Consider the following 24,566-nt stretch of genomic DNA (forward strand, 5'->3'; position numbering starts at 1 on the left):
GCACCCCCCGCTCCCACGGCCTCTCCGTCGCCCCCCCCCCCCCACCACCACCTACCCCCCGTCCATTCTCTTCAAGCTGAGCGCTTGTTAAATAACATGAAGGCCCCCCGAGATTTGACCATAAGCCTTTTGTTGAACAGTTGGGCCCGAGCACTCGCTTATTCACTTATGGCTGTCTCTTCTGGTATTTGAGCTGCCATTATGACTCAGGGAAGAAATGCAAAGGGAGCTCCAAGCAGACCATTATCTATATATGGTTAACTGAGGAGAATACGGCTGAGAGGTCAGTCTGCAGACAGTCATCTGTGACTAAGTGTAATGGAAGAAGTGCTATTTAGGATTTGAAGCAGAAACTGGCCACGGCCTCAGCATATACAATTTGACTGCGACTGTTTGAGCCTGAGACACTGTTGAACATTGTGTGTGTTTTTTTTGGGGTCGTTTCGCATCATGTTTTTCAAGAGTTTCCGAATAATGTCTATTGACTTGGCTCGTGAAGGTTTGTGACTTTTAAAATATGGGTCCCCAGAAGTTTGAGAAACACTGTGTTAATACATAATGCATCCATCTACCAAACCATCTACACCAATGATCGTCAACCTGTGGCCCATGGGCCAAATCTGGCGCACCGAAACCATCCATTTGGGCCCGCAACTGGATTTCAAAATAAACATCAAATAATTATGTTAGACAAAAATTATATATCGAGTGTCTAAAAGTGTGTTGCTCCCTTTTATATTTTGTTGGTTTCGTTCAAGAAAACAGCAACATTTTATCTCTTCCAGTTAATCAGTGCCGCAAAAGCTTGAGCCTCATGAAAACCGCGCTGCCATTCCGCCTTGAAGAGAGCTACAGCTGAGCGATCAATAGTATTTTTCATTTAGCTCCCGCTTGTAAGAGGATTTCATCCTAGCTTCTAAACGACGGCGCCTCCAAGAACATATTCTCCGTCATTCACCTGATAACAGTTCCTATCACAGGTAATTTTTCTTTATGAAGTGTAATCTTCTGACAATAAACTGCAGGTTAAGGGCTTACTGTAATAGAACACGAAGAACTACTACGAGTGTACTTTTATTTAAAGCTAATTGTACAAGACGGTTGTTCAGTGCTGTGTGAAAATATGCTCGTTTTATGGTCTGCATATAATGTTCATATCGATAATACTTAGTCAACGTGAATGCGTTTTATGTCAGATGGTAAATGTTCTGTGTTTACAGCCTGTTCCCTAGTCGTGACGGCCACTCACAGCGCTTCTTCTTCAGGAGATAAGAAGTCCTTTATGTGTCCTTTAACAGCAGCAGAACAGGGTAGAACAAGTATAGTACGGTGCTATAATGACAGAGATATCAGCTTGCCATTTGATACTTTTATAATGTCGAGTTTGTAGCTAATCGTTACTATGATATATTGCAGATAAAATAAATAAATAACAAGAATTATGTATGGTCTGATTGAACAGTCTGACATCAGCAGGAGGGAGAAAACATTTGGTATGGTTTCTTCCACACATTCTATCTAATGCAGGGGTGTCAAACATAAGGCCTGTGGGCCAAAACAGGCCCGCTAGTGTGTTCAACCTGGCCTGCTTGATGAATTTTGAAAATAAAAAATATAAATTATTATTTCATTAAATATGAATAAATAATAATAATAATATACTTTTTACTATCATTTTTACTATACTACTTATTATACTACTTCTTTGCATGAAAACAAAGAAGAAAAACACTTATTGTAAGAAAAACAGTCATCTGTGACTGTTAGAACATTGTTTCCCAAAGACTGGGTCGTGACCCTCAGGTGGGTCGGAAGAGATTTTTTTTTTTTGGGGTCGTCTCACATTATGTTTCTCAGGAGTTTACGAATAATGTCTATTGACTTGGCTCGTGAAGGTTTGTGACTTTTAAAATATGGATCCCCAGAAAAAAAGTTTGGGAAACACTGAGTAAGAACACAGATTGAAGACCTTAAATGCAGGATTCGTACAAGGTGAAAGTCTGTTGAAAGGATTGTTTATGGCTAAGGACAAATAACAGACAGTCTCCTGGAGAACCACTGGTACAAATTAGCGGACATGGGCAGAGGTTGAGTTTGTTAAACAAGTCCAAAGAACGAGCAAAAAAAAAAAAAAACGAGAGGACAGTCCAGAAAACTCAAAAACAGAGTCAAATCCCGGGGTGGGTGGAAGAACCCAAGGAGAGAGACGCGGAGAGGACACGGACTTGAGACGCACAGGGGTGGAGAGGCAATAAAACATAGGTGAGACACATTAGTCAAGGAGCACGTAATCACAGGAGAGCAGGATGCGTGCGATGTGGAACGAGACACAGGAGGTGAGGCAAACAAAATAAAGCAGGACCAAGGGAATAAATGAGACAGCCCGAATAAAAAAAAGATGTTAACAAGCCATTAGTCCCTTAACACTTGATGTTGTGGTTTTGCAAAAGGAAAACCACATCGTATTACAACAGACGATTAGCAAAACCGCACTGAGCTCATTGGGAAAACAGAAGATAAATTTAATGGAGCTCGTGGCTTGGTTTGAGATAACTGCTGGTTTTGGCTAAAGGAGAGTGAGAAGGAGGCTAATATGATGGGAGATAGCAGGTGAGAGATGATTAGAAAGTGGGACTAACAGGGAGATGGGGAATTCATTAGTCGTTAGGGGTGTGACATGTCCCGCCGAATGCCTTGGTGGGTGGTGGGAGCACTGACAGTGCCTGTCACCCCGTGAATATTCAACATCTATTGGGGCTAATTCTGCGACAGCAGCAGACGCCAGCACCGTCTCCTGCAGATAAGTGATGGCAGTGAGAGGTTGTTGAGAGAGAGAGAAAGGGAGAGAGAGGGGAGGGAGAAGAAGGTAAAGATGGGAGGCGGTGTGGCACACGGCCTGTTACCATGGCGACGGGTCCAATTCCAACCTGCAGAACATTACTGAGATCCAGTTTTTTCCCCCTCTTATTTTTACATTAAAATCTCCCGTGCTTCCTTTTCCAGCGGCTACCCCACGCCTAACTGTGAGAACAACAATGCCTCGGCTACTTAGTGGTAATAGTGAGGTAATGCTGAGTCACAGCTCTTTCGTTTTTCATTACGCTGCTGTATTACATGCTCATAAGATCCTCTGCTGGAGGTGGAAACTTGACATGATCTGTGTCGCATAATGTGGCCTGACGTTCCATGAGTTCACTGCAAATGAGTTCCAGTAGGCACTAAACCAGTGGTTCCCAACTGTTTTTGACTCGTGCCTCCATTTTGACGTCACAAATTTCTGTTGACTATTAACCATTACTTCCCTTTTACCCTAAATTTTCAACAATTTTAATGAATTTAAAAATCATAACTACATGACTTTCCTGGAGTGGGACAACGTCCAATAATATCGGCCAACCCAGCTTCTCCAAAAACATTTTTTCCTCCTCTCATGCCTCCTCACTCCCCCTCCCATACCTGTAACTGTTAACTCCCTCACCACACAAGAAGAGAACATCATCAACGATAAACAAGCCTCTGGTCACTAGATGGCAGCATTGCAGCTCATGTTATTAATCTATTATATATATATAGAATTCTGGTGCTTGCAACTTTTATAGTGAAGCAACTCTTACAGTGGTTTAGTGGATAAATAAAAAAATATTTCCAGGCGTTTAGTAGAATTTCAATTCTGTCCCCTGGGGGGCCATGGTAGAAATAATTGTGAGATACTGCTTTAATCTATCAGCTTCGTGAGCAGGCGGCACTTTACTTCCTTGTCCACCACGTATCAGTTAATATCGGAATCGAAAATTAAGTGTTTGGACAATATCGGCATATCAAAAAGTGAATATCGAACATCCCTAATATAAACATAAAAAATATATAAATACTAATGTATATTCTGCCTATAACCAGGTGCGTTGACTGTGAGGTACACAAACAAATCCTTGCAACTTCTGTGTGGCGTCTGTCACCACTTAAGCTGCTGCTGCTGCTGATGTCTCAGTGGGAACTGAATAAAAAGGTGAACTATTGACTTTCGCTGCGTGGCCCATGTCGGCGCAGCAGCTTCACCTGAAGGGGGTCAAGGTAACCGGAGCAGAGTTTGACAAACGACCTAATTTTCACGCCTCCCTGTCTGCTGGATATGTCGACCCAGTTTGCTACACAGCGGTTGTCTGAAGTTTGTCGGTCAGGTTAAGTGTTTGTGGGTAACACTCGGTGGGAATGATGCAGTGCACACGTCCTGTACCCTACAGAAGAATATTTTATAAAATAGACTTAATGGATGATGCGATGAATTCAAAATACAGTGTGTTTCTCTGGGCTGTTCAAATCTTGTCCTGCCTGTGACATGGCAGACAACAGACAGGAAGTAATGTGGCTTTTAAAACACATTCTACACAGCGGTGGTGATGAGCGAGACAGTAAAAGTGAAATATACAGTTCAATATATATATATATACTAAATATACAGTTCAATATATATATATACACAAATATACAGTTCAATTAATTTACAATGCTACTATGTGTTTGTGTCTGTGTTTCTTAGCAATTAGCATGTAGCTTACCTGTTGTGGCTGGTAGATTGTGCTAGGTACACCTTCGGAAGCCTTTTTGTCACAATTCAAGCAGAAGGGTAAACATTAAACTATATACATCTAATAGTGTAAACTCTGTCAAAAACTTTTTCTACAAAAAATACATTCAAGGTAAAAAGAAAATTGTCCATAAAAATGGTAAGAAGTGCAGGTGAAAAGACCCATAGCACGAGGCAGAGTGGTAGCAGAAACTGTTAGCATAGGGAATATTAGCCTGTAAGGAACAACAGTATTCGAGTGTTTAAAAGGCAGATAGAACTGCGTATACTTCAGTAAAAATAAGAAAGAATCACAAGAAGTTAAATTAAATTTTGTAAATTGTGTGAATTCATGGAGAACAGGAAGTTTGCGCTTGTATCGAAACAGAGAAATAAGTGATAAATCGTGAACTATGATGTGTTTTAATCAACGACACATTCTTGTCAGCAAACATTTATCATGTCAGGTACGACTAAAAAAAATTACATGTCTTTTTTTATAAATAGATGTTTTAAATTGTGTTATCTAGCATAGGTGTGTGTGAGGAGGGGAAGTGAGGGCACAAGAGCCTTGAGAATTGTTTTCAAGAGAATAAACTGTAAAAGATGAGAGCCTTGAGAATTGGACTGAGTTTTCAAGAGAATAAACTGTAAAAGATGAGAAAAAAAAAAAGAAAAAATCAAAGAGGAAACATCTTGCACATCTCAAACACTTCATTCCTTCATTTGTTTTGCTGCATTGCAGCAGTAAGACGCTCGTGGCCCTCCAGCAGGAGAGGAGGGAGAGTCGAATGAGAAAAAATGTACAGTCTAAATCACACACGTTAACTCCTTACATTGAAAAACTTGTCTGTGTTCCTCCACACTGGCTTGATCTCTCTCTCTCTCTCTCTCTCTCTGCAGAGATAATAGTGTTTTTCTGATTTTTCGCTCTGCTCGATTATAAAGAATCCATTCACTCTTTTTTTCTGTGTATTCCACCCCCCGCTCCTCAAACCACATTCTCATTCACATCGCTCAAATCCACCATATTATTTCATCAGCAGCAATAACACAGCTATTTTCCCTGGTATTTTTTCATTTCTCTGACGAGATCAAAGCAATTCATTATCCGATGTGCCAACACAGACGTTCATTTCAAAGACATCAATATTATTTTTGATGATTTAGATGAATCAGCCACTCCCCGCAGAGACGGATGATTGAAATGCTGTGATCAGGGGGGGTCACGGTATTGACGATCCCTCCTGCAGAGGTCAAACCTCTTCACACTGTTGCAAATAGTCCTCCAGACAATACGCGAGGACCGTGGGACTGGGCTGATGGATGGAAACTGGAGAAAACATGACACTGACTGGAAAAGGCATTTAATGTTTTTACCTGCTTCTTCTTCTTTATTTTATTATTTGTATTTGTATTTAATGTAATATTGTAAATGATATAATCAGTGATTTTATATGATATCTATATCATATATCATTTTCAAAATTATTATTGTTATTGTTGTTATGGTTATTTTTTATTTTTTTTCACAATATATATATAATTTATATGGAAGCATCGCTATGCTCCTATAGCGCTGTTGTTCTACGTGCAGCAATTAAAAATGTATTTATTAGTGTTTAATTAGACCTGTTAGAAGACGAGGAAGAAAAATTATTCTGATTAATCTCAGGTTAGCACTGGTTTAATTTGGGTTAATTTTGATCATTGAGATAAATCAACATACTTTATATTATATTGTTCTTTATTATTATTATATTTTACAATATGTGTACGATGTTTTACTATTTGTGACTACTCCAGATGATGGGAAATCTCAAATCAAAATATCGATCAAAATATAAAATGTCAAATGAAATAAATAATAAAAACTAAAAATGTAAATACACAGAGTGGAGTTTAATCAGTACTGTGTATCTTAATGGAGACTTGCAGCTTCAAAAGCTGCTGTCCTCAAAACTAATAATCCATTTACCACCTTAAAGGACCCACTGCTTCTTGGTTTCTTAAAGTGATTCAGCAAAACAATTCATCCTTTCTCCTTGTTATCAGTAAACATCTTCTCTCACTGACTCACACGTCTGAAACCTGAAGGTTTGAATGCACAGAACGACAAATGCTAACAGGTTTCCAATGGGTCGACAACATGTTGAGGAAGAAGAGTGCTGCAGCCACACAGGATCAGTGATCAATGAGGAAATACAGTAGATGCCCCACAGTGAATTAGAGTGGGGCCTGTGTTGAATGGGAGTTAATGTTCAGAATCAATGACCTATAAACAATTTCCCTGACCAATCACTCTGTTTTTCTTCTCCCCTCAATCCCCCCACGGCTGAAATAAATAAACCTTATTTAGTACCAGAGGGAGCATTGACTGCAGGAACCACAGGCAGGGAATTAAACTCAAGAGTCACGGATCCTGCAAAAAGACCGTCACCGAACAGATTAAGCTATTGGTAGAGATCAATATTGGACCAATGCTTGGAACCTTCTCCCTTATTGGTCCAACTCAATATCAGTCTGTCTGGTTGGCAGAGCCTTTGAATTATCACACATGAATATTTGCCGATATTGTCCAAACACTTAATTTCCAATTTCGATATCAACCGATACCGATATAGGCCTGATAATATTTATTTATTTATCTGTACAAACCACTGTATGAGTATGAGATTAATTAGATGAGCTGCAAGACTGTCATCTAGTGACATTCGCTTTAATATACAGCCGTTTATCCCCAAAACTATTTTTAGGACACACATTTTGCGAAACCCAGGCATTTCGTTATCGGGTTTTCATCATCAAGGAAACACCAGTAACGATTCTTAAAGATATTACATAAGATGCTAAAATTGGCCGCTGAGAACCGTTTGACCAAATGAAAGAATGAGCGAAAGATTCCAAAACCTCGGCCCATTTTTAACAACGCACCATTTCAGTGGGAATGGATCAGTGCTCGCAGGAGCTGCTTTGAACTAATCAGTCACTGCGGGAGGTTCCCCGACTGTTTCGCTTCAAGTGACATTTTCGAATATCATTTAATATCGGCATCTCATTAAAGAGATTAGCAGAACCGGGGCTCGCAGATTAACGCCCTCTCCATTTACACCTGTGGTGTTATCAGACAGAGGGGCAGCGATTAGTCACTCACTTCAGCAAATTCATGACAGCTCCTCGTTTTCACGTCGTCTCAGTCACTTCTTCATATTGTACAACCCAGTGGTTGTGTGTTATATAATCTTTACTTTTACAATATGCCAGTCAAAGTCATGAGTTATTTTCCCCACAGTTATATATATATATATAAAGCACCAGGCTTGTTGTATCTAGAAGTAAAGCATTTGAATCCGAACTCTAAAGACAGCTGAGATACAAAAGGCCAGTGCGTGGGTGGATTTAAATAGTACTGGACATAATGAAGCCCTCTAATGGAATTATGAGAGATTTTGGCACTTGTTGATTCGGGCCATTACTTAATGGTCCCACCTACGTTCTCACAGCTGATAGGCTCTGGCCCTGATTCAAGCCGCACACACTCATCTGGACTGAAAATAACCATCCGCCCCATCGATCTGCAGCAGTTTCCACTAATGCCCACGACAGCAGCGAATGTTATGAAGCCTAATGATGATTTGCTATAGGACTGAGGTTGTCCTGTTCTGACCTGAGCCGACCATCTGTGAGTGGAGAAGTAACCGAATTCGTCCAAATCGTCTTATAGCTAATACTCCGAGTACACAGCACACAGCGTGGATCGCATATCGTTATCATGGTTACGGCATTTTCACATAGTGTGAACGGCAATTATTCTACAATGGTGTGACAGCACATTATTCATTTGTGTTGTTGTTTTAAAACAAAAGATCAGCACTCGCAGGCGTCACAGAATGTGCCTGATTAAAAAAGGAGATTGTATTGCAAAGCGGCTGAATCAAATTATTCTCTGAAAAACTACAGCGTGACAGTGTTTGCTTTTGATTTGTGCTTGCCTGTCTGCCAGCTGAGGCACCTTGGTCAGTAAAACAAACTGTTTCCCCAAAACAGTTTCATTAACTGGAAGACATGAGTCATGACATTAAAGATGTCTTGTTTTTAAATTAAAAAAAGAAAAGAAAGTTTAATAGAGCAGAAAAAAAATGTCACAAGTCTAATTAGTTTAAATGGGCTTGTACAAGGTTCATATTTTTAATGCATTGTTTTTTATTGTAAGAAATTATTACATTCCAGACTGCACCCCGTGCCAGAAAACAGTCGTAGTTGAGAATAAAAGGAAACTGTTTTTTCACTTCACGGTTAAGGAGCAGTGAAGGACAGGTAAACAAACCCAGACAGCAGTCTTTGACACCACTGTTATAACTTGAGCAGAAATGTCACTTCTAATGCCTACAGCCAAAACAGGCACTCAACTCTTTCTCGACCGCTTTATTGAACCCGTAAAGCTGTCGGTCATGGAAGCGTCCTTCCTAAAACAAGCTTGATAATCGCATCAAAAATATGCAACGACAAACACTTGGTCATCCATCAACTGAGATATTGATTGTAAGATTCTTTATAGTTTTGTTGTTGAAGATACACATGCACCGCCGTTGGAGTTATACTGCTCGTTAGAAACCGCCGTCAAAACGATTACAATTTTGATTTAGATTAATCACAGGGTGGCTGTGGATCGATAACAATCGATTGTAATTACCCTGCTCTTGGTGAGCCTGGTGTGATGCAAGCTGGGTGTCTGACGTGAAGTTGAAGCCGCCGCAAGTTCATGCTACAGGATGGTATTTCAAACTGGAGGTGATTTGATTAGGTTGTTGTGAGTGTTTCCACCATATTTTTTTTCCGCCGGTGCAGCCCACGGGGGCTTTTGCTGTGCCGCTGGTGCAGCCCACGGGGGCTTTTGCTGTGATGAATCAGATGTAGCATGTGATTTCTCACAAACAGATCTTCATATTTCCTGTTTTCGAACAAATATTTTAATGTATGCACGAAGAACACAGTCAGTATGCAGTGCCGCAGTCTATTTCTTAGGTCAAAGAGGCCGTTTGTAACTGAACACGAGCGAACCTCCCACGCAACGGTTGAAGGATGTGCTGCATCCACCACATGTGAACTCATGGAATGATACACTCAAGGAACATACTTGGCCCTTTCCACCATCACTGAATACACCCACGCATTACATAAACAAGTAGCATACAGTATCATTACACCTACGAGGAAACACACAAGTACCAGTTGTATGTGACAAACCAGAACACGGTGGTAAATGTGTTTTGGAAAAAAAAGAATCTAGCTGTATAAACTGTAAGTGCATGTAAATAGTAGCATATGAACAACTACGATTTTAAACCTGACTAGAAATTCAGGCCTATTAATATGCTAAATCCATAAAATTTATAAAAACTTACGCTTTAAAAAGGCTTTGCCGCATCCCTACAGACACCTCGGCTGGAGAACGTGTCAGGTGTTTTATCGTAAGGATGGGGACGGTGGAGGTGTCTGGTCTTTGCCCTCTTTGAAAGTCCAACCCGAATGGGTCTTGTGCACGTTTTCAAAGGTTCCAATCTTCTGAACGTCTCAGCTGCCGCCGCCGCTGCACAGAAGCATTTGACAGGACATTTAGGCATCTGTCACAGCAGTGTTATAGCCATGCATTATTTTAACAACACGAGAAACAAAACACATTAGGAATAAAGCTTTAAAAGCAATAGCATCTTTTACTACAAAAAGACAGTGACAGACACTGCACAGCTTTCAATTTTTTTCCTTTAGGTCATAAATAAAGGAAATGGAAGAAAATAGTCTGCAGGAAATTAAATTTCTTTTTTGAGGGAGAAAATGCTAAGTTGGCAGTGAAACTCACAGTGGCTCAGTTGCTCAAATGACAGTGGACATAAAAAGGATGGACACCATGCTTTTCTTCTCTGCTCTGTCTCCCCAGGCTCTGAAAGTAAAAACAGGAAGCAGGCGCCCTTTCTATCTTATTGGTTAATTTGTGTGGCACTAAACAGCGCCTTTGCATTCATGGTGCTGTGTAAATATAGGAAAAAAAAATCTATAAAAATTATTACATTTCCTTTTCCAAATTTAATTAGTGCCCATTCTAAGGTCAACATTCTGGAAATTAATTTTACCCAGACATGCTTGTATATACATTTGGGCACCTTTGGCCTCAGTGTGTATATTTTGCTGAGGAAAACACTTATGTTCTGCAGCAATACTCATTATTGTGATAGCGACTGTGTTGCTCAGGGTACAATATTTGTTTTAATAAAATGTAAATTCTCTGAACCTTTCTGTTTTTGTGAAGCATCCCTTGCTTCCTGGCACAGGTGGCTTTCAGGCGGCACCTCCTGTTCTCCATGACAGCTGCCAGCTGTACAACACACCACTGGATCAGCTCCAGAGTCTTCATCAGCTTTATCTAAAAAACAGACATCTGGTATTATTGTTTGACTATAATAATGGACATCTTAACGGTGATCTTGCTCTGTTGTGTAGTACATTTTATTTACATCTGAGCGTAGAGTCAATCATACTCACGGCGAGGTTTCACCTTCAAAAAATTAGTTTACATCTAATCTACAAGTCCGGTCCATTTAATATGTAATCTTTTTACATTAATGACGGAAAACAACCTATGGATATGCTTACAGCAAAATCAATCGACCGACATCCTTTTGCCTCCATGGTTAATATGTTACTGCTTATGGAAAAACAATACACTGTGGTTTTGAGGAGAGTCTCCAGGCCTTATGACTTCCTGTTGTCCTCTTGACACTACAAAAAACGTATGTTGTATGCTTTTGATAATGTCACCTACATACTGTATATATAGTTTTACAAACAAGCTACAGCACATGCTTTTTTTTTACATATATTTCACTGTACAACAACACCTACAGTATATTCTTTTTGCCCATCTTGGTACACTGAGATTCTGTCCTAAATTGTACTCTGCAGTGTCAAGACGACTCATACTGTCACCTGAAAATGAGTCTCCATGGCGGACCAATTCTGGGTCGCTTAGCTGTTCTTTGCAGTTGGAACCATCACACTCAGAGGCTTCAACTTCGGAGGGCGACGTTTGTAGCGTGTTAATGCACTGCTGTGGGGTAGAGCCACTGCTGTCACTCACATAGTCATTCATACTGATTTGGAAAAACAACTTCAGCTCTTTCAAGACCCTGTCAAATTTTTTTTTCATCTCAGAATCAGGGGAGAAGCTGACATCAGAGAGATTTTCACAATCAGTAGCAACAGTGGAGGGTGTAGATGAGGGGTTTACTTCGACTCGGATGTACTGACGGTCTGCGTCACTGTAAAGCTGTTGCTTTGGATATCCGGGGGCTTTATTATGCTCTGCTGAAGTAAAGTTTGGGAACTCATTACAAGCGGAATCACTGTTTAACAATGCGTGTGGCACGTTGTCAGCATGGCACTCAAATCTTGTTACATCCTCTTTCCCCCCTAACTCCTTTGCTGGTATCTCCTCAGACTCATTACTCTCTGTCCCTGGCATGGAGTGGACAAGCTGTCCTTCTGATGTTTTCAGCAGCTGCCCGAGCAAGCTGGTGAAGACAGGCTTTTCTCCCAGACTGGTAGCATCTTCTTCATCATCATAATCTTGTGATAGTTGGATCTTTTCGAAAGTGTCAAACCCCTCCGGCATCCGGTCACAGAAAGTGAAGACAGATGGCACAGTGGAGAATCTGTCATTACAGTCATGAGCTGTGAGGTCGTTACCATTTTGTGAATGGTTTAAATTGGGCTGGCACGGAACAACTGCATCACTTGCTGGAGCAAAAGCGATGACTGAAAAATCGTCATGGCTTTCAGCCATTAATGTCTGAGCTCGTTTTGTGAAATCAGAGAGACAACCACGCGTATTTTCTTGTTGTAGACTAACAGGGCTTATCTTACAATTGCCCTCTTTCAATTCACAGATGCATTTGCAATTGTTCAGTTCAGTTGTGTCTCTTTGTTTACTTTCCAGTGGACGATCCTCTGCTTTCACCAAAATCTCTGGATTTTCTTGTACATTAGTTTTACATTCTTGGACAAACATCGCTTCTTCTGCTTCCTTTTCTTTGACTTTTTCCTCATCTTCTTCAATTGTCAAGTCAATATCATTTTCAGACATGGCTCCTGTTTTGCAGGCATTTGTGAAGTCTGAAGTTGATCCCACGTTTACCTTTAGTTCGTGTTCAGTCTGTTCCTTTTCTTCTCCGGACATTGCTTTGATTACAAAATTGCAAAATTCCTCGGTTTTAATTTGTCTTACAGAACCACAAATGGAAAGATTTTTCTTTTCCATTAATTTTCTCTGGTGGTCCAGTCTAACATGGCTGTTTTCAGTCTCATATGTAAGAGATGCTTTATCAGTGGTCACAGAAATAGCCTGTGGTTTTGCCCCCAGGTGACTAAAGTTGTTCTCCTTGCATTGTTCTGATTCACTTTCATAATAAGACTGACTGTGCTGGTCGCCCACTGAAACCTTTTCAGTTTCATAAAGACATTCTTTTACTGATATAGGTGCAGTTCTCAACACTGAGCTACGACCCTCTTTACCATCCATGTCAGCTTCACTCCAGACTTCAGGGTCAATTACACTGAAAGGGCCTGGATAATTATGTCCTTCAGTGGGCTCCTCTCTGATTCTTGTAGGCACTAAAGTCTCTGTAGTGTGATCAGTGCGTTTAATCATAGCTGTGGTTATCTTGCCAGCGGCGCTTTCTTCTTTTGATGCACTAAAGTCATAAACTGTAACATTCACATTTTCAGCTGCAATGTTACAGGCGAATTCCACATCAGGGAAAATTGTTGTTTTATCAGACTCTTTGCTCACAGCATCGCTTAATTTGCCATTTGGATTTCTGTCCCAGACAACATTTATATTATCACAATTCTGCACTTGTGGTATTTCTCCATTTGTGGTTGTACAGCTGACCAAATTGCCAGACAGCTCCTCACCATGGTTTGAATAAAATGATTCAATGTCTGTGTAATCACTGGGACATATGTGATATGTGCTCCCATCCTGCAGGCAAGGAGAGCTTCTGCTGCTAAAATCAACTCTTTTCTGTTTCTGATTACTTCCTTTAACTTCAGCAAATTGGCTCCATGCTCCATGGACACCTGCATCATGTAGAGCACTTTTAGGAGTGCAATCACTCTGAAATCTGACCTCTTCACCACTTGAACCAAGGTTGAATACTTGAATTTGACTGACATTAATGTTCACCTGTCTCTCATCTCTGTTGATTCTTGCGGGAATGCTGTAACCATCGAGAGGCTTGTCTTCTGAAGCTTCCCCCTGTCGATTGCAATCAGGACGGATGGACGTGTCGGCATTGGTATCGTTTGTGTGAGACTCTGCTAATGCTTCATCTGCATCCTGTTGATAATATAAGCTGAGTTTGTCACTTTTAGTAACTGACTCCTGCTCCTCTTTCCCGGGGTGTAGCAAAGGTCTCTCAGCAGTGATACAAAAGACTTTACATGCACAGTCTGCCTGTAAATCAATGGCCTCAGAAGCAGAGGGGGTTGTTAAAATAGCATTTTGTGGTTTGTCACACGACTTTTCATTTTGAACCTCACTAGGTTCTGTTGAGCATGTCAGTACCACACTCTCTCTTCTGGCATATTTTAATAGTGGGCAGTTAGTGTTTTGGGGCTGTTTCTGTAGCTCATAAATGTCCAGCTCCTCTTCAAACATGTAGTTGTTTGTAAAATCCATTTTGGGTCTTTTCAAGGAAGTTAGTGAACTAGGCACCATCTCTGTTGCTTCTCTGCTTGCATCTTCATGTGTCACGGTGTCCATTTTATCTTCTCTAAAAAATAAAGAATACAACCTCTGGTTGAGAATTATGTATTAAGACATTTGCTCTATTAGATACAAAAAAGTGTCAATTAAGATAATTACTCTTAATAAAAACTCCACTAACCATTGGAAAACAATCGATAGCTCAGATGCCTTGGTGTTTTTAAACTTCAGTCACTGTTATAATGGTCACAGAAGATATTTCACGTTATATAACACCTTATTACACTGACACAATTGGCTTTTTGACAACAAAGTGTGCCGTGTTTTACCGTAAAAAGCTAACAATTGTGTTATGCTAATTGGTAGTGTATATTTTCAGATCGATTGTTTTCACATAATACATATTTTCAGATCGATTGTTTTCACATATGATATCAACATCTCTGCATCCACATTAGTCTTATTAGAACGCCAAAAAATATCAAGAAACAACAAACTATTGTTTTAGTATTCTAATTACCTTAATGTTGAAAGAGGGGGTTGTTTAGCCACACAGCTAACAAACCCGGCCCTTGTCACGGAAAATTAGATGTAGGGACGGTCGACTTTGTTTAGCCACACAGCTAACAAACACGGCCCTTGTCGCGGAAAATGAGATGTAGCCTACTGTATTTTTAAAGATAGTTCATTATACATAACGTATTTTATTAACCTACTCCTGCTAATCTTACTTACCTCGTATCTTAATTTATTCCAAGCGCTAACGCACCATACAAAACCGGACAAAATACTGGACTAAATGAACTGCTTAGTAAAGTCAAATCATTTTTGTATGGCGCGAATTAGTGTAGTGCTCGGCGGATGGATTTCAAAATAACAAAATTATGTGATTAGGCTCCAACTGAGAGATAAATGTATTTGAGGGACAAAGAAAACTAGCATATGCAAATATTTTCTTTAAAAATGGACATAATGGGCAAACAATAACAATACTTTATTTTTTAACATTTATTTTTTAAACAACGTAATTGAAGTAGCACACAGACAGGGAGGATATTCTCTCTCTATCTCTCTCTCTCTTCCTCTCTCTCCCCTCTCCTCTTCACTCTCCTCCTCTCTCTCCCCCCTCTCATCCTCCCTCTCCTCCTCTCATCTCTCAGCAGCAGCAGCTGCAGCAGTAACCGACTATATTTTTTTCCAGCAACATCATCTCTCAGACCTGTGCGGTACGCTTTCTGTCCAGGCTTACTTTTCTTTCCTCCTGTAAAAACGTCAAATAATTCTCGGCACACAAGCGAACGACCCCCGCGAGAGAAGCAGTAAACAGAAGAGAGTGTTTAAATTGCAACACTTATCCCCTCCGCCGTCCTCGTAGGTTCGTTCCTGACCTACTCCAGACATCACACCGGACTTCTGCCGTCGACTCAGCATCATCGAAAGGTAGGAAGGATAATATTTAGACTATATTTATAGTTATCTATAGTCAATTGCCATAATGTATTACACTGTTGGTTTAATTTTACGCAATAATGTGCTTTATGTAATACCCTGTTGGTTTAATTTTACGCAATAATGTTATAATTGGCTGTTTAGGGGCATATTAATGAGACCTAATTTACTATAGGAACTCAGTGTTTATCAGTGCATCCTACACAGCAGCAATATTGATTTCTAAAGGCGCTGTTTGCACTTTGTGCACGCAAACACGCGATTGATCAATATTATAAGACCGTGGCTTGTCTTGAGCTTACTCCTCCTGCCCACACACGCCATGATTATACGGTATTCATCAACAAAGTAAATGGACATGGGCGACCTGCCACAGTGGGTTGGTGCAACATGTCAGTGTAAGATAAATGCTAGTAGTTTGTCACCTACAGACCAGATGTTGCAAGGGTGTGTGTGTGTGTGTGTGTGTGTGTGTCATAGCCCACACCTTCTCATCCCTCATACAGATGCTTTCTTGTGCAAATCTATGCAGGCATGTCTACCCACGCCTCTCCTGCAGAACATCACACTTGCAAACACGTGTACACAACACACAAGTGTTGCTGCAGAAACCTGGACCGAGCGTAAAATCTATCACAGATTTGCACCACCAAAGCCCCGTGTTCCTCTTTGATGGTGCCCGGGCTCGGTCTGCATCTCAAGGTCATCCCTTGTTGGCACATGAGTGTAAAGGGAACAGCATTATGTAATGGACCATGGATTGGTTCTGGGGCTGCTCTGCTGATTGTCATCCCACAGTGAAACCACTCAGCTCACGGTATACATGTAGGTCAGCTGATACATCCAACTCCAGGTGTGTGTTTTATTTTTAACGATTGGCTATGAATAGCCCAAATGGACAGGGAGACAAAGGGCTATGACTCAGGGTAAGAGACAGTGCTCTATTCACACTGCATCACACTGCAGACTGACCCACAGTGTCTTGTACCAAACTCATTTGTTATACGTCTCTAGCAAACAAAAAAGGAGTAGGACGTTGACACAAAAACTCTCCTGTTGTGGACATGTTGATAAGCGTAACAGGTCACAAACTGCACAAACCCCTATGCTTAAAATGAGGTAATAACAACAAGATGGGTTGGGTTCAGTGTTAGATTTTTTTAAAATTAAAGCCATTTTTCTCTTAGTGCATTGGTACAAGCCTGTTTTTGTTCCATCTTTGTTGAATTTTGAAACGAGTGTGTGATGTATAAGAATGCGCAGAATATAAAAGCAGTTCCATCATCATATTTGGCAGCTGACAAATGAGCCGTTAGGTCATTTTAAATATCAGGTAATTGCTCACCCGTTTGCCATCCGTTATTCATTGCATCAAAATAATTAGGTTAATGTCCGGGAGTACGGGTGTAATGATTGTGCACATCGACCTCTGCAGACCTTGAAACACTTAAGCCTTTTTAAGCCACAGTTTGGGAGCAGGTGGGAGGCGTAACCCAAAAAACAAATCCACCCACAGAGCTAAAATCAATGAAGCTATGAATTTGCTATCCCAGTATGGTCATTGATCTTTGACCACATGCGTGATCACTTGATATCTTTCGTAATACCAGACACAAATGTTACATATTGAAGAGGAGATTTACATGATTTGCCACATGCAGTCGGTATTAGGCTGGTGTGATATACAGTAGATCTAGAATCTGAAACATGCAGTCGGTATTAGCCTGGTGTGATATACAGTAGATCTAGAATATTAATATATATCATTAATTTAGATGTAAGATTTAAATTGGCCACAGACAAGGTAAAAGGCCGCCGATATAATTTACAATACATTTAATTTGACCTGAAAACTAAAAGCCAAAGAGCAACATATAGAAATGACAAATTGCAGAAAAAGTGATTTATAAATTAACTTACAGAACATTGTACTGTAGATCAGTCTCATCTTTAAGGCACACACATTCAAGGATGATGTACAACAACCTAAGAAGCCATTAAGCCGATGAAATTGGGACGATGAAAAGGAAGTGTTGTTTAAAAAATGTGTAGGAAGATGGTGTTATTTATTTTTATTATTACTTGTTCCGCCATAGCATGTTGCCAGATGCCTCGCTCTAAAAGTCGTACAGTTTAAGGATTTATAATAATTTGGGCAGATGGTGTGTAACTGAGATAAAAACGTGATATATTTGAGCGTGAGGTAGTCCAGTCCTGGTGATTAACCCTTTCCAACTGAGATCAGATGTGGTTATATAAGAGTGTTTTTTGTCGGAATGTTTTTTAGATAGATAGATAGATAGACAGATAGATAGATAGATAGATAGATAGATAGATAGACAGATAGATAGATAGATAGATAGACAGATAGATAGATAGATAGATAGACAGATAGATAGATAGATAGATACAACTTTATGAATCCCTGGGGAGTTCCCTTCCTGAAATCCTGAAAATGTGTTTATATATGCTGACAGTATTTTTATACACGTGTGTGTCATATCTTGTAATGCAGCACTTTATTCTTAAGTATTTAGTATTCACATACACACGTAGACACCTACATACCTACGTACACCCTGACATAACCCAGGCTGTCATACACTGAATGCAGACATCCATCCCAGGACAAATCTGTCTTGGCGGAGCTGCCGTAGTGTCTTCAGGCCAGGCCCTTCTTTGTCTGTTATAGCCAGACTGTCAGAGCGAAGTGTGAGGAGGGGGTGTCAGTGTGCACTGCGTCGTAAGCTTAGCTGCAGGCCTGAGAGTCTGTCAGTCTGTGAGAGACTTCAAATTCAATATTTTTGGGTCGTTGACGCACGGTGTCTTGCAAAAGGGTGAGGCATGGTGAGAATGTCGTCGATGTCAAATTCTATTCCCATGCGGGAAAAGGATTGCCTGAATTATTCAAATAACACGATTTATTTTCTTGCAAAATCCCTGTGAAGTAAATGCAACTTTTGCAAGCTGTCTTGTCCCTATAAGGCAGGGGTGTCAAACTCATTTTCACCGGGGGCCACATCAGCAATACAATTCCCCTTAAAGGACCAGTTGTAAATGGAAGAATGTATAGATCATGTATAGAATATATAGACTTTAGTGAATGCTTTTTAAGCTCCCGTGGGCCACACAACACGGCCTGGTGGGCCGCATTTGGCCCCCGGGCCTTGAGTTTGATAGATGGAGTTTAAGGCCTTGGCCTCCTTTTTCTAAGAATTGTATTTTGTCACCTGACATATTGCTAAATAATCTGGCCACTTTACAGAGTAAAACATCTTGAGCACTCTGTCACGTGGGCAAAAATCGAACAGGGGGGCGGAGTCAGGAGCAGATAGATGGAGTGTTCGTGTGAACTAAGATAAATGACATGTAAAAGTCATCCATAAAGGCTGAAATGCTAAAGTGCTTTTACAATTTTCTACACCCTCTATTGGAGAAACATGTGCATTGCAGGGAAAAAATTTCCTACACCCTCTACTGGAGAAACATGTGCATTGCAGGGAAAAGGCAGAAATATAATGATAATATAAATAAATTATATCATTTTGAAAAATTTGGCTGGCCGGATTAAAAAGCTGAATGGGCCTCATCCTGCCCCCCGGGCCTTAGTTTGCCCATGCCTAAGCTATGGTATGTATTCTTTCTCTGCAGCCCAAACCTCTTTAGCTTGAAAAGACCAAAAGTGTTGAGAAGCAGCAACCGTGCAGCGTCAAGCTGTGCCTGCATATGCTAGAGCAAGGACTGGAGACTTGGGCAAAGGTCCAAATCTGAATTCTCCTAGTCTTGCACTAATGTTCAAACCAGTCCAAACCAGTGGAAAAACAAATCAGCACCCAGTCACATTACGAACAAAGTAAATGACGTTGCCTTTTATAAAATCCCTTCACTGCATAAATTAATATGCGTTTGTCTTTCCCATTGATACAAGCTCTATTAGAAAAATAGATGTTACACTGTGCAGTGATGCTAGTGGCTATTTTGCAGAATCCTCTGAACCATCAATTATTGCTCCCTCGCTCTTTACACCGTCAGCCACAGCCTCGACAGCACACCATATTTGGACTTCAAATGTGTGGGTGAAAAGGTTGTTATAAAGCTGTAAAGCTGAGTTGTTTTTATCTTGAAGCCATTTTATTTTATGTAATTTCCTTAAAGGTGTCAAAGTTATTTACGTAGATTAATTTGTAAAATTCTCTCGTTACAATGATTGTTCTGTTAATACACAATCACATGGCATTTACACATGTTGTGGGGCATGTTGTGAGCATAGATAAGATCTTTCAAATAAGAGTTCAATGTAAATTTTTTACTGTAAGTTCTTCCTCGTTGCTCCCATCCTCTTGGTTGAGGCTTTTATTTTGAAAGAGCAAATATTGTAGCGTCTCTTTTTTGACTTTGCACATGCCTTCCTCATGCTTTTTTTTTGTGTCAGTAAGGATGTAGAAATAAACCGAGTTCGGTTTTATTTAGTTCACAGCTGTTGTGACTGATCACAATCTGGACTAGGGTGTTCTTCAAAAGAGGCTGGTTTTATGGAACCCCAAAATAGGTCAGATTTGAACCAGTCTACAGTGCCTGCTCAAATGTGTACAAACATGCCACAAGTTCAAAAAAGTATATCACAATAATTTAATGTATTCACTATATACCACTAGTAACCAAAACTAGAAACCAGTTAACACAGTGTTTCCCAAAGACTGGGTCGTGACCCTCAGGTGGGTCGCAAAAAGAATTTGGGAAACACTGCGTTAACAACCTCAGCTGATAAGATGTGAGCAGAAGCAGGCATGAAACGTAGTTGAGAAAGTAGAAACTTTTCTATTCAATTTTTGCGTATTAAGCTGTTAATATAAATATCAATATTGTAGTTTCGATGTTTCAGTTTTCTTATAAAGTATACACTACATCACCTAATGTAATAAGTAACAACACATTTATTTATTTATTTATTTTTTACAATTCCAAGCCATAACAAGGAAGCAATTTGGCTGCCAGTTTGCGATTGTTATACGTTAGCACATCACTGACTGCACCACGGGGAGAATGTACATAACGTTAGTGTCATTAGCACACAATGATAATGTGATGTTGGCATCAGAAGGGGCTGCGAACCGACGCACCATGCATTTTTCATTTATTCATTCACTTTAATGTAAAGTATATTGGATTAAACAGAAGCCAAGAGAACAGAGTGTCAGTCTTGAAACGTAGGGCATGCTTTGGAAAGAAGTCATTTAAAAGGAATTGCGCTCAGCGATGAACCAATGCAGCATGACTGGCTTCTGTATATTACTGCAGCACCTCCTGGACGTCTGCCCGAGTCCCCCCTCCCCACCCCCCACCCGTCCTTGCCCTGGCATATGCAGGCACAGCTTGGCACTGCGCTGTTGCAGCCTCTCAACTCTTTTGGTCTTTTCAAGCTAAAAAGGTTTAATGGCACATCACAACAGAGACTAAGCGTGGAAATGTTCTCAAACTTCAGCAGTCTTTAGCGAATTAGGCTAATTTTTAGGTTGGCTAATGAACTAATCATGGACACAAAGTGTCTGCTTCAGCAGGGTGCACAGACACAAACTCTGTAAACAGCTGTAATGGGGGAATTTTAGAGTAGTAAAGCATTGTTCCCCAAAGACTGGGTCGTGACCCTCAGGTGGGTCGCAAGAGATCTTTTTTGGGTCATGGGTCATGTTTCCTAATGAGTTTACTAATAATGTCTATTGATTTGGGTCGCGAAGGTTTGTGACTTTTACAATATGGGTGCCCAGAAAAAAAGTTTGGGAAACACTGTAGTACAGGATGAGTTAACAAAAGAAATAAATCAGAGTTGAGCAAAGTACTTCGCCATTGATTTTGAAAATGGCTAAAGGCTAAAGAGCTTACCGGTAATATTCCAAGAATTTAAATTAACTCATCGGTAATATCAACATTTAAATAACTGGCAATAGCCCTTTCCTCCCAGATTATTACTGTTCTGCAGAAATCCTATTTACGGCTCGGCCTTTAGGCTGTTTAGTCAAGGTACAAATCCAGATCTGTTGAAGTGATTTTTTACTTTGGGAATGCAATTACTAAAACAAAGCCCATTCTAATTCAAAGATACTGATTTTCCCCTTGAATAATGCAACAGCAGCAGCCAACACGACCGAACAAAGCAGCTGCTGAAAGAGAGACACTATTACTCATTAGGAACAAACAGAACAGGACTAATCGGGTTTATTTTCAACATGGATACTATTTTTGGTGTCTCTTACTTCTTTTTTACTTCATTTGTTTCAGGGCTTATTTTTAGACAAAGTTGCGGCTCGCACTTTCACAGTCTGGAGTCTAAATGAATTCCTTCACATGTGTCCGAGACTCATACTCCCTGTCTGTCTTTGCAGGCAAAATGGGGAAACAGAACAGCAAGCTGACCCCTGAAGTGATGGAGGACCTGGTGAAGAACACAGAGTTTAATGAGCACGAGCTGAAGCAGTGGTACAAGGGATTCCTGAAGGACTGCCCCAGCGGCCGCCTCAACCTGGAGGAGTTCCAACAGCTTTATGTCAAGGTGAAACACCGCTTTCTCACTTTCATGATGGGTTAGATCAAGCATGGGCAAACTAAGGCTCGGGGGCCGGATGCGGCCCGTTCATCTTTTTAATCCGGCCCGCCAAACTTTTCCATATTATATAATTTATTTATATTATCATTGTACTTCTGCCTTTTCCTTGCAATACCCACATGTTTACCAGTAGATGGCGTAGAAAAATGATAAAAGCACTCGCAGTGAGGGATTTACATGTGTGCATCAAGGTGTACGAGTTATTCTTGCTGTAAAATGTAACTGATGAAGGACGGTCTGAAGAGGCCATATTTGTTGTTGTCCGATTCTCCTCTTTATGTGGTATCGGATATTTTGATAAGAGACAGATCTGGACTGCAGGCAGGTTAGTGAAGCGCAATAAACGCAGTGTTGTGTTGCTGAAATATAGGGCGGGTTTGTTGGTAAAAACATTTATCTGCACTCTCTTCTCTCTTTGATATTCCAAGAAAATAAATCTCTGTAGCTAGATTTAACCGCAATACGAAGCTTTTTTAAACATGTCAATCTGAGTGTACTTTTAGTATCGCATATGAATTTGAGTTTCATACAACAGTGTTGTCCTTTGCACAAAACCGATGAAAACTCACATGTGCATCACAGTAGTTTCGCAGGTGTCAAAAATGCGGCTCGCGGGCCAAAACCAGCCCGCTAGGGTGTTCAGTTTGGCCCACTTGATTAATTAAATAAAAAAACACTCACAAACATACACAAACACTTCTTAAAAAACAAAAAACACTCATACACAAACATACACAAACACTTCTTAAAATTTCAGGATATTTTTTTAAATTATATTGGTCGGGCCCACACCCCAAACATTCTACTACTTAATCTGCTAATGAATTGGTCTTAAATTAAAAAAAAAAAAATGTTCTAGCTATTTCAGAGTTTAGCTTTTATTTCATTGTCATGGCATTAGAACGGGGTCTGCAGACAAACAGAGAAATGGTATCATTGTTGTGAGAAGTGATTCGGTATCAGTGGGGTCTGTTGTGGTCACACACACACACACATCCACACACACTCTCTGGCACCTTGGAAGGAAATTGCGTTCATATCATAAACTCTGACACATTTTAGTGTTCTGTCATGCTCTTATTAGCCCCTCCTGTATCTGGGCAGAAACCCAACAGAGAGGCCGATATCAGACATATCTGATGATTATCCTGTCATGCTAATACGTAACTCACCTCGCGTCTCGTCACCTCGCAGTGTGATTTCGCGCCATGATTTATGTATTAAGTCTCAGGAAAGTGAGTGGAACGGATTCGTAGAAACAATGACCATTCCGCGATGAAATGGAAATGAATCTGTAATGGACGGCATGAAATATTAATATTTGCGTGGAAATTACTGTAACCAGAGGGGGCTGCCTTACATAACACATGAACCCTGGTGGTCAGAGACAGACATTTGGTAAATGCAGTAGAAATAATGCTTAATTTTTCTAAAATAATGGAATCAGAAAATCGAATTATTTATCAACACCTCCCCAAGAAATCTCCAGAGATGACTTTTGTTTTCAGACTGAAAGATAATTACAACACAAAAACAGTGTCACTGGAACTTACTTTATTGCCTACAGTGACAATCTGCACGAGTCAGTGGCGGGAAAAATCGATGAAGTCTGCACAAAAGAAGCAACGGAGCTGATATATGAACGTAGGCCCCTGAATAAATCCTATTATTGGTGTATCCTATTGTGTTTCCAGGCAACTGTGTATCACTGATCGGGCTTTATTTAAATCCAGAGCACAGATAAGTGGAAATATTGTGTGCCATGACCTCACATTAACCTGACAGATTGTTCCTGCAAAGAGTGGGTCTCTCCCTCTCTCTCTCTCTCTCTCTCTCTTTCACTCTCTCTGTGTTGGTGTGTGTCCGTATGTTTGGGTGAGGGCGGGGACTGTGTGATTAGTAGGAGAGAGAGGTGGACAAAATGGAGTGTGTTTGCGTGGGATTATAGTGAGAAAGTGAGAGTTGAGGAAAGTAAGCGAGAGGAAGAAAGTACGCATGCATTATTTATTAGTCACGGGCTAAAATAAAGGTGTGCTACAGAACGACGCGAAATGTACCAAGTGAGACGTTACAAGTTTTCGGTGAATACGTGTGAAGTCGTGTCACGAGTGTTTATGCACGGCAAATATAAGCTGCACTCAGTCGACAGTGTCTGTACACCGAGAGCTTTACTTTTCCACACTCCTACG

The 24,566-nt window shown here is 40.4% G+C and overlaps 2 protein-coding genes across 4 annotated transcripts in view; one reads left to right on the top strand and one right to left on the bottom strand.

Moving 5' to 3' along the window:
• Nucleotides 1–15,169, bottom strand: part of LOC103380721 (uncharacterized) — a 24,813-nt gene extending 9,644 nt beyond the window's left edge. The window contains exons 1-6 of one of the 3 annotated variants that reach the window (XM_025057008.1): nucleotides 15,063–15,169; nucleotides 14,848–14,898; nucleotides 11,549–14,394; nucleotides 10,854–10,985; nucleotides 10,425–10,505; nucleotides 9,970–10,154 (exon numbers count right to left, since the gene is read on the bottom strand). In XM_025057008.1, the coding sequence (XP_024912776.1) occupies nucleotides 9,973–10,154; nucleotides 10,425–10,505; nucleotides 10,854–10,985; nucleotides 11,549–14,384 (3,231 nt within the window). In that variant the 5' untranslated portion in view covers nucleotides 14,385–14,394; nucleotides 14,848–14,898; nucleotides 15,063–15,169 and the 3' untranslated portion in view covers nucleotides 9,970–9,972. Of the gene's footprint in view, nucleotides 1–9,433; nucleotides 10,155–10,424; nucleotides 10,506–10,853; nucleotides 10,986–11,548; nucleotides 14,395–14,847; nucleotides 14,899–15,062 lie in introns of those variants that run through there. The other 2 variants (XM_008312776.3, XM_008312775.2) reach the window with 2 other exon arrangements.
• Nucleotides 15,170–15,452: 283 nt separating this feature from the next.
• The window catches only part of LOC103380722 (visinin-like protein 1), a 29,899-nt gene continuing 20,785 nt past the window's right edge, over nucleotides 15,453–24,566 (top strand). The window contains exons 1-2 of the mRNA XM_008312781.2: nucleotides 15,453–15,767; nucleotides 22,157–22,323. Of these exons, the coding sequence (XP_008311003.1) occupies nucleotides 22,162–22,323 (162 nt within the window). The 5' untranslated portion in view covers nucleotides 15,453–15,767; nucleotides 22,157–22,161. The remainder of the gene's footprint in view (nucleotides 15,768–22,156; nucleotides 22,324–24,566) is intronic.

This window comes from Cynoglossus semilaevis, chromosome 7 (assembly GCF_000523025.1).
Source record: "Cynoglossus semilaevis isolate Cse_v1.0 chromosome 7, Cse_v1.0, whole genome shotgun sequence".
In the NCBI taxonomy this organism is placed as follows: domain Eukaryota; kingdom Metazoa; phylum Chordata; class Actinopteri; order Pleuronectiformes; family Cynoglossidae; genus Cynoglossus; species Cynoglossus semilaevis.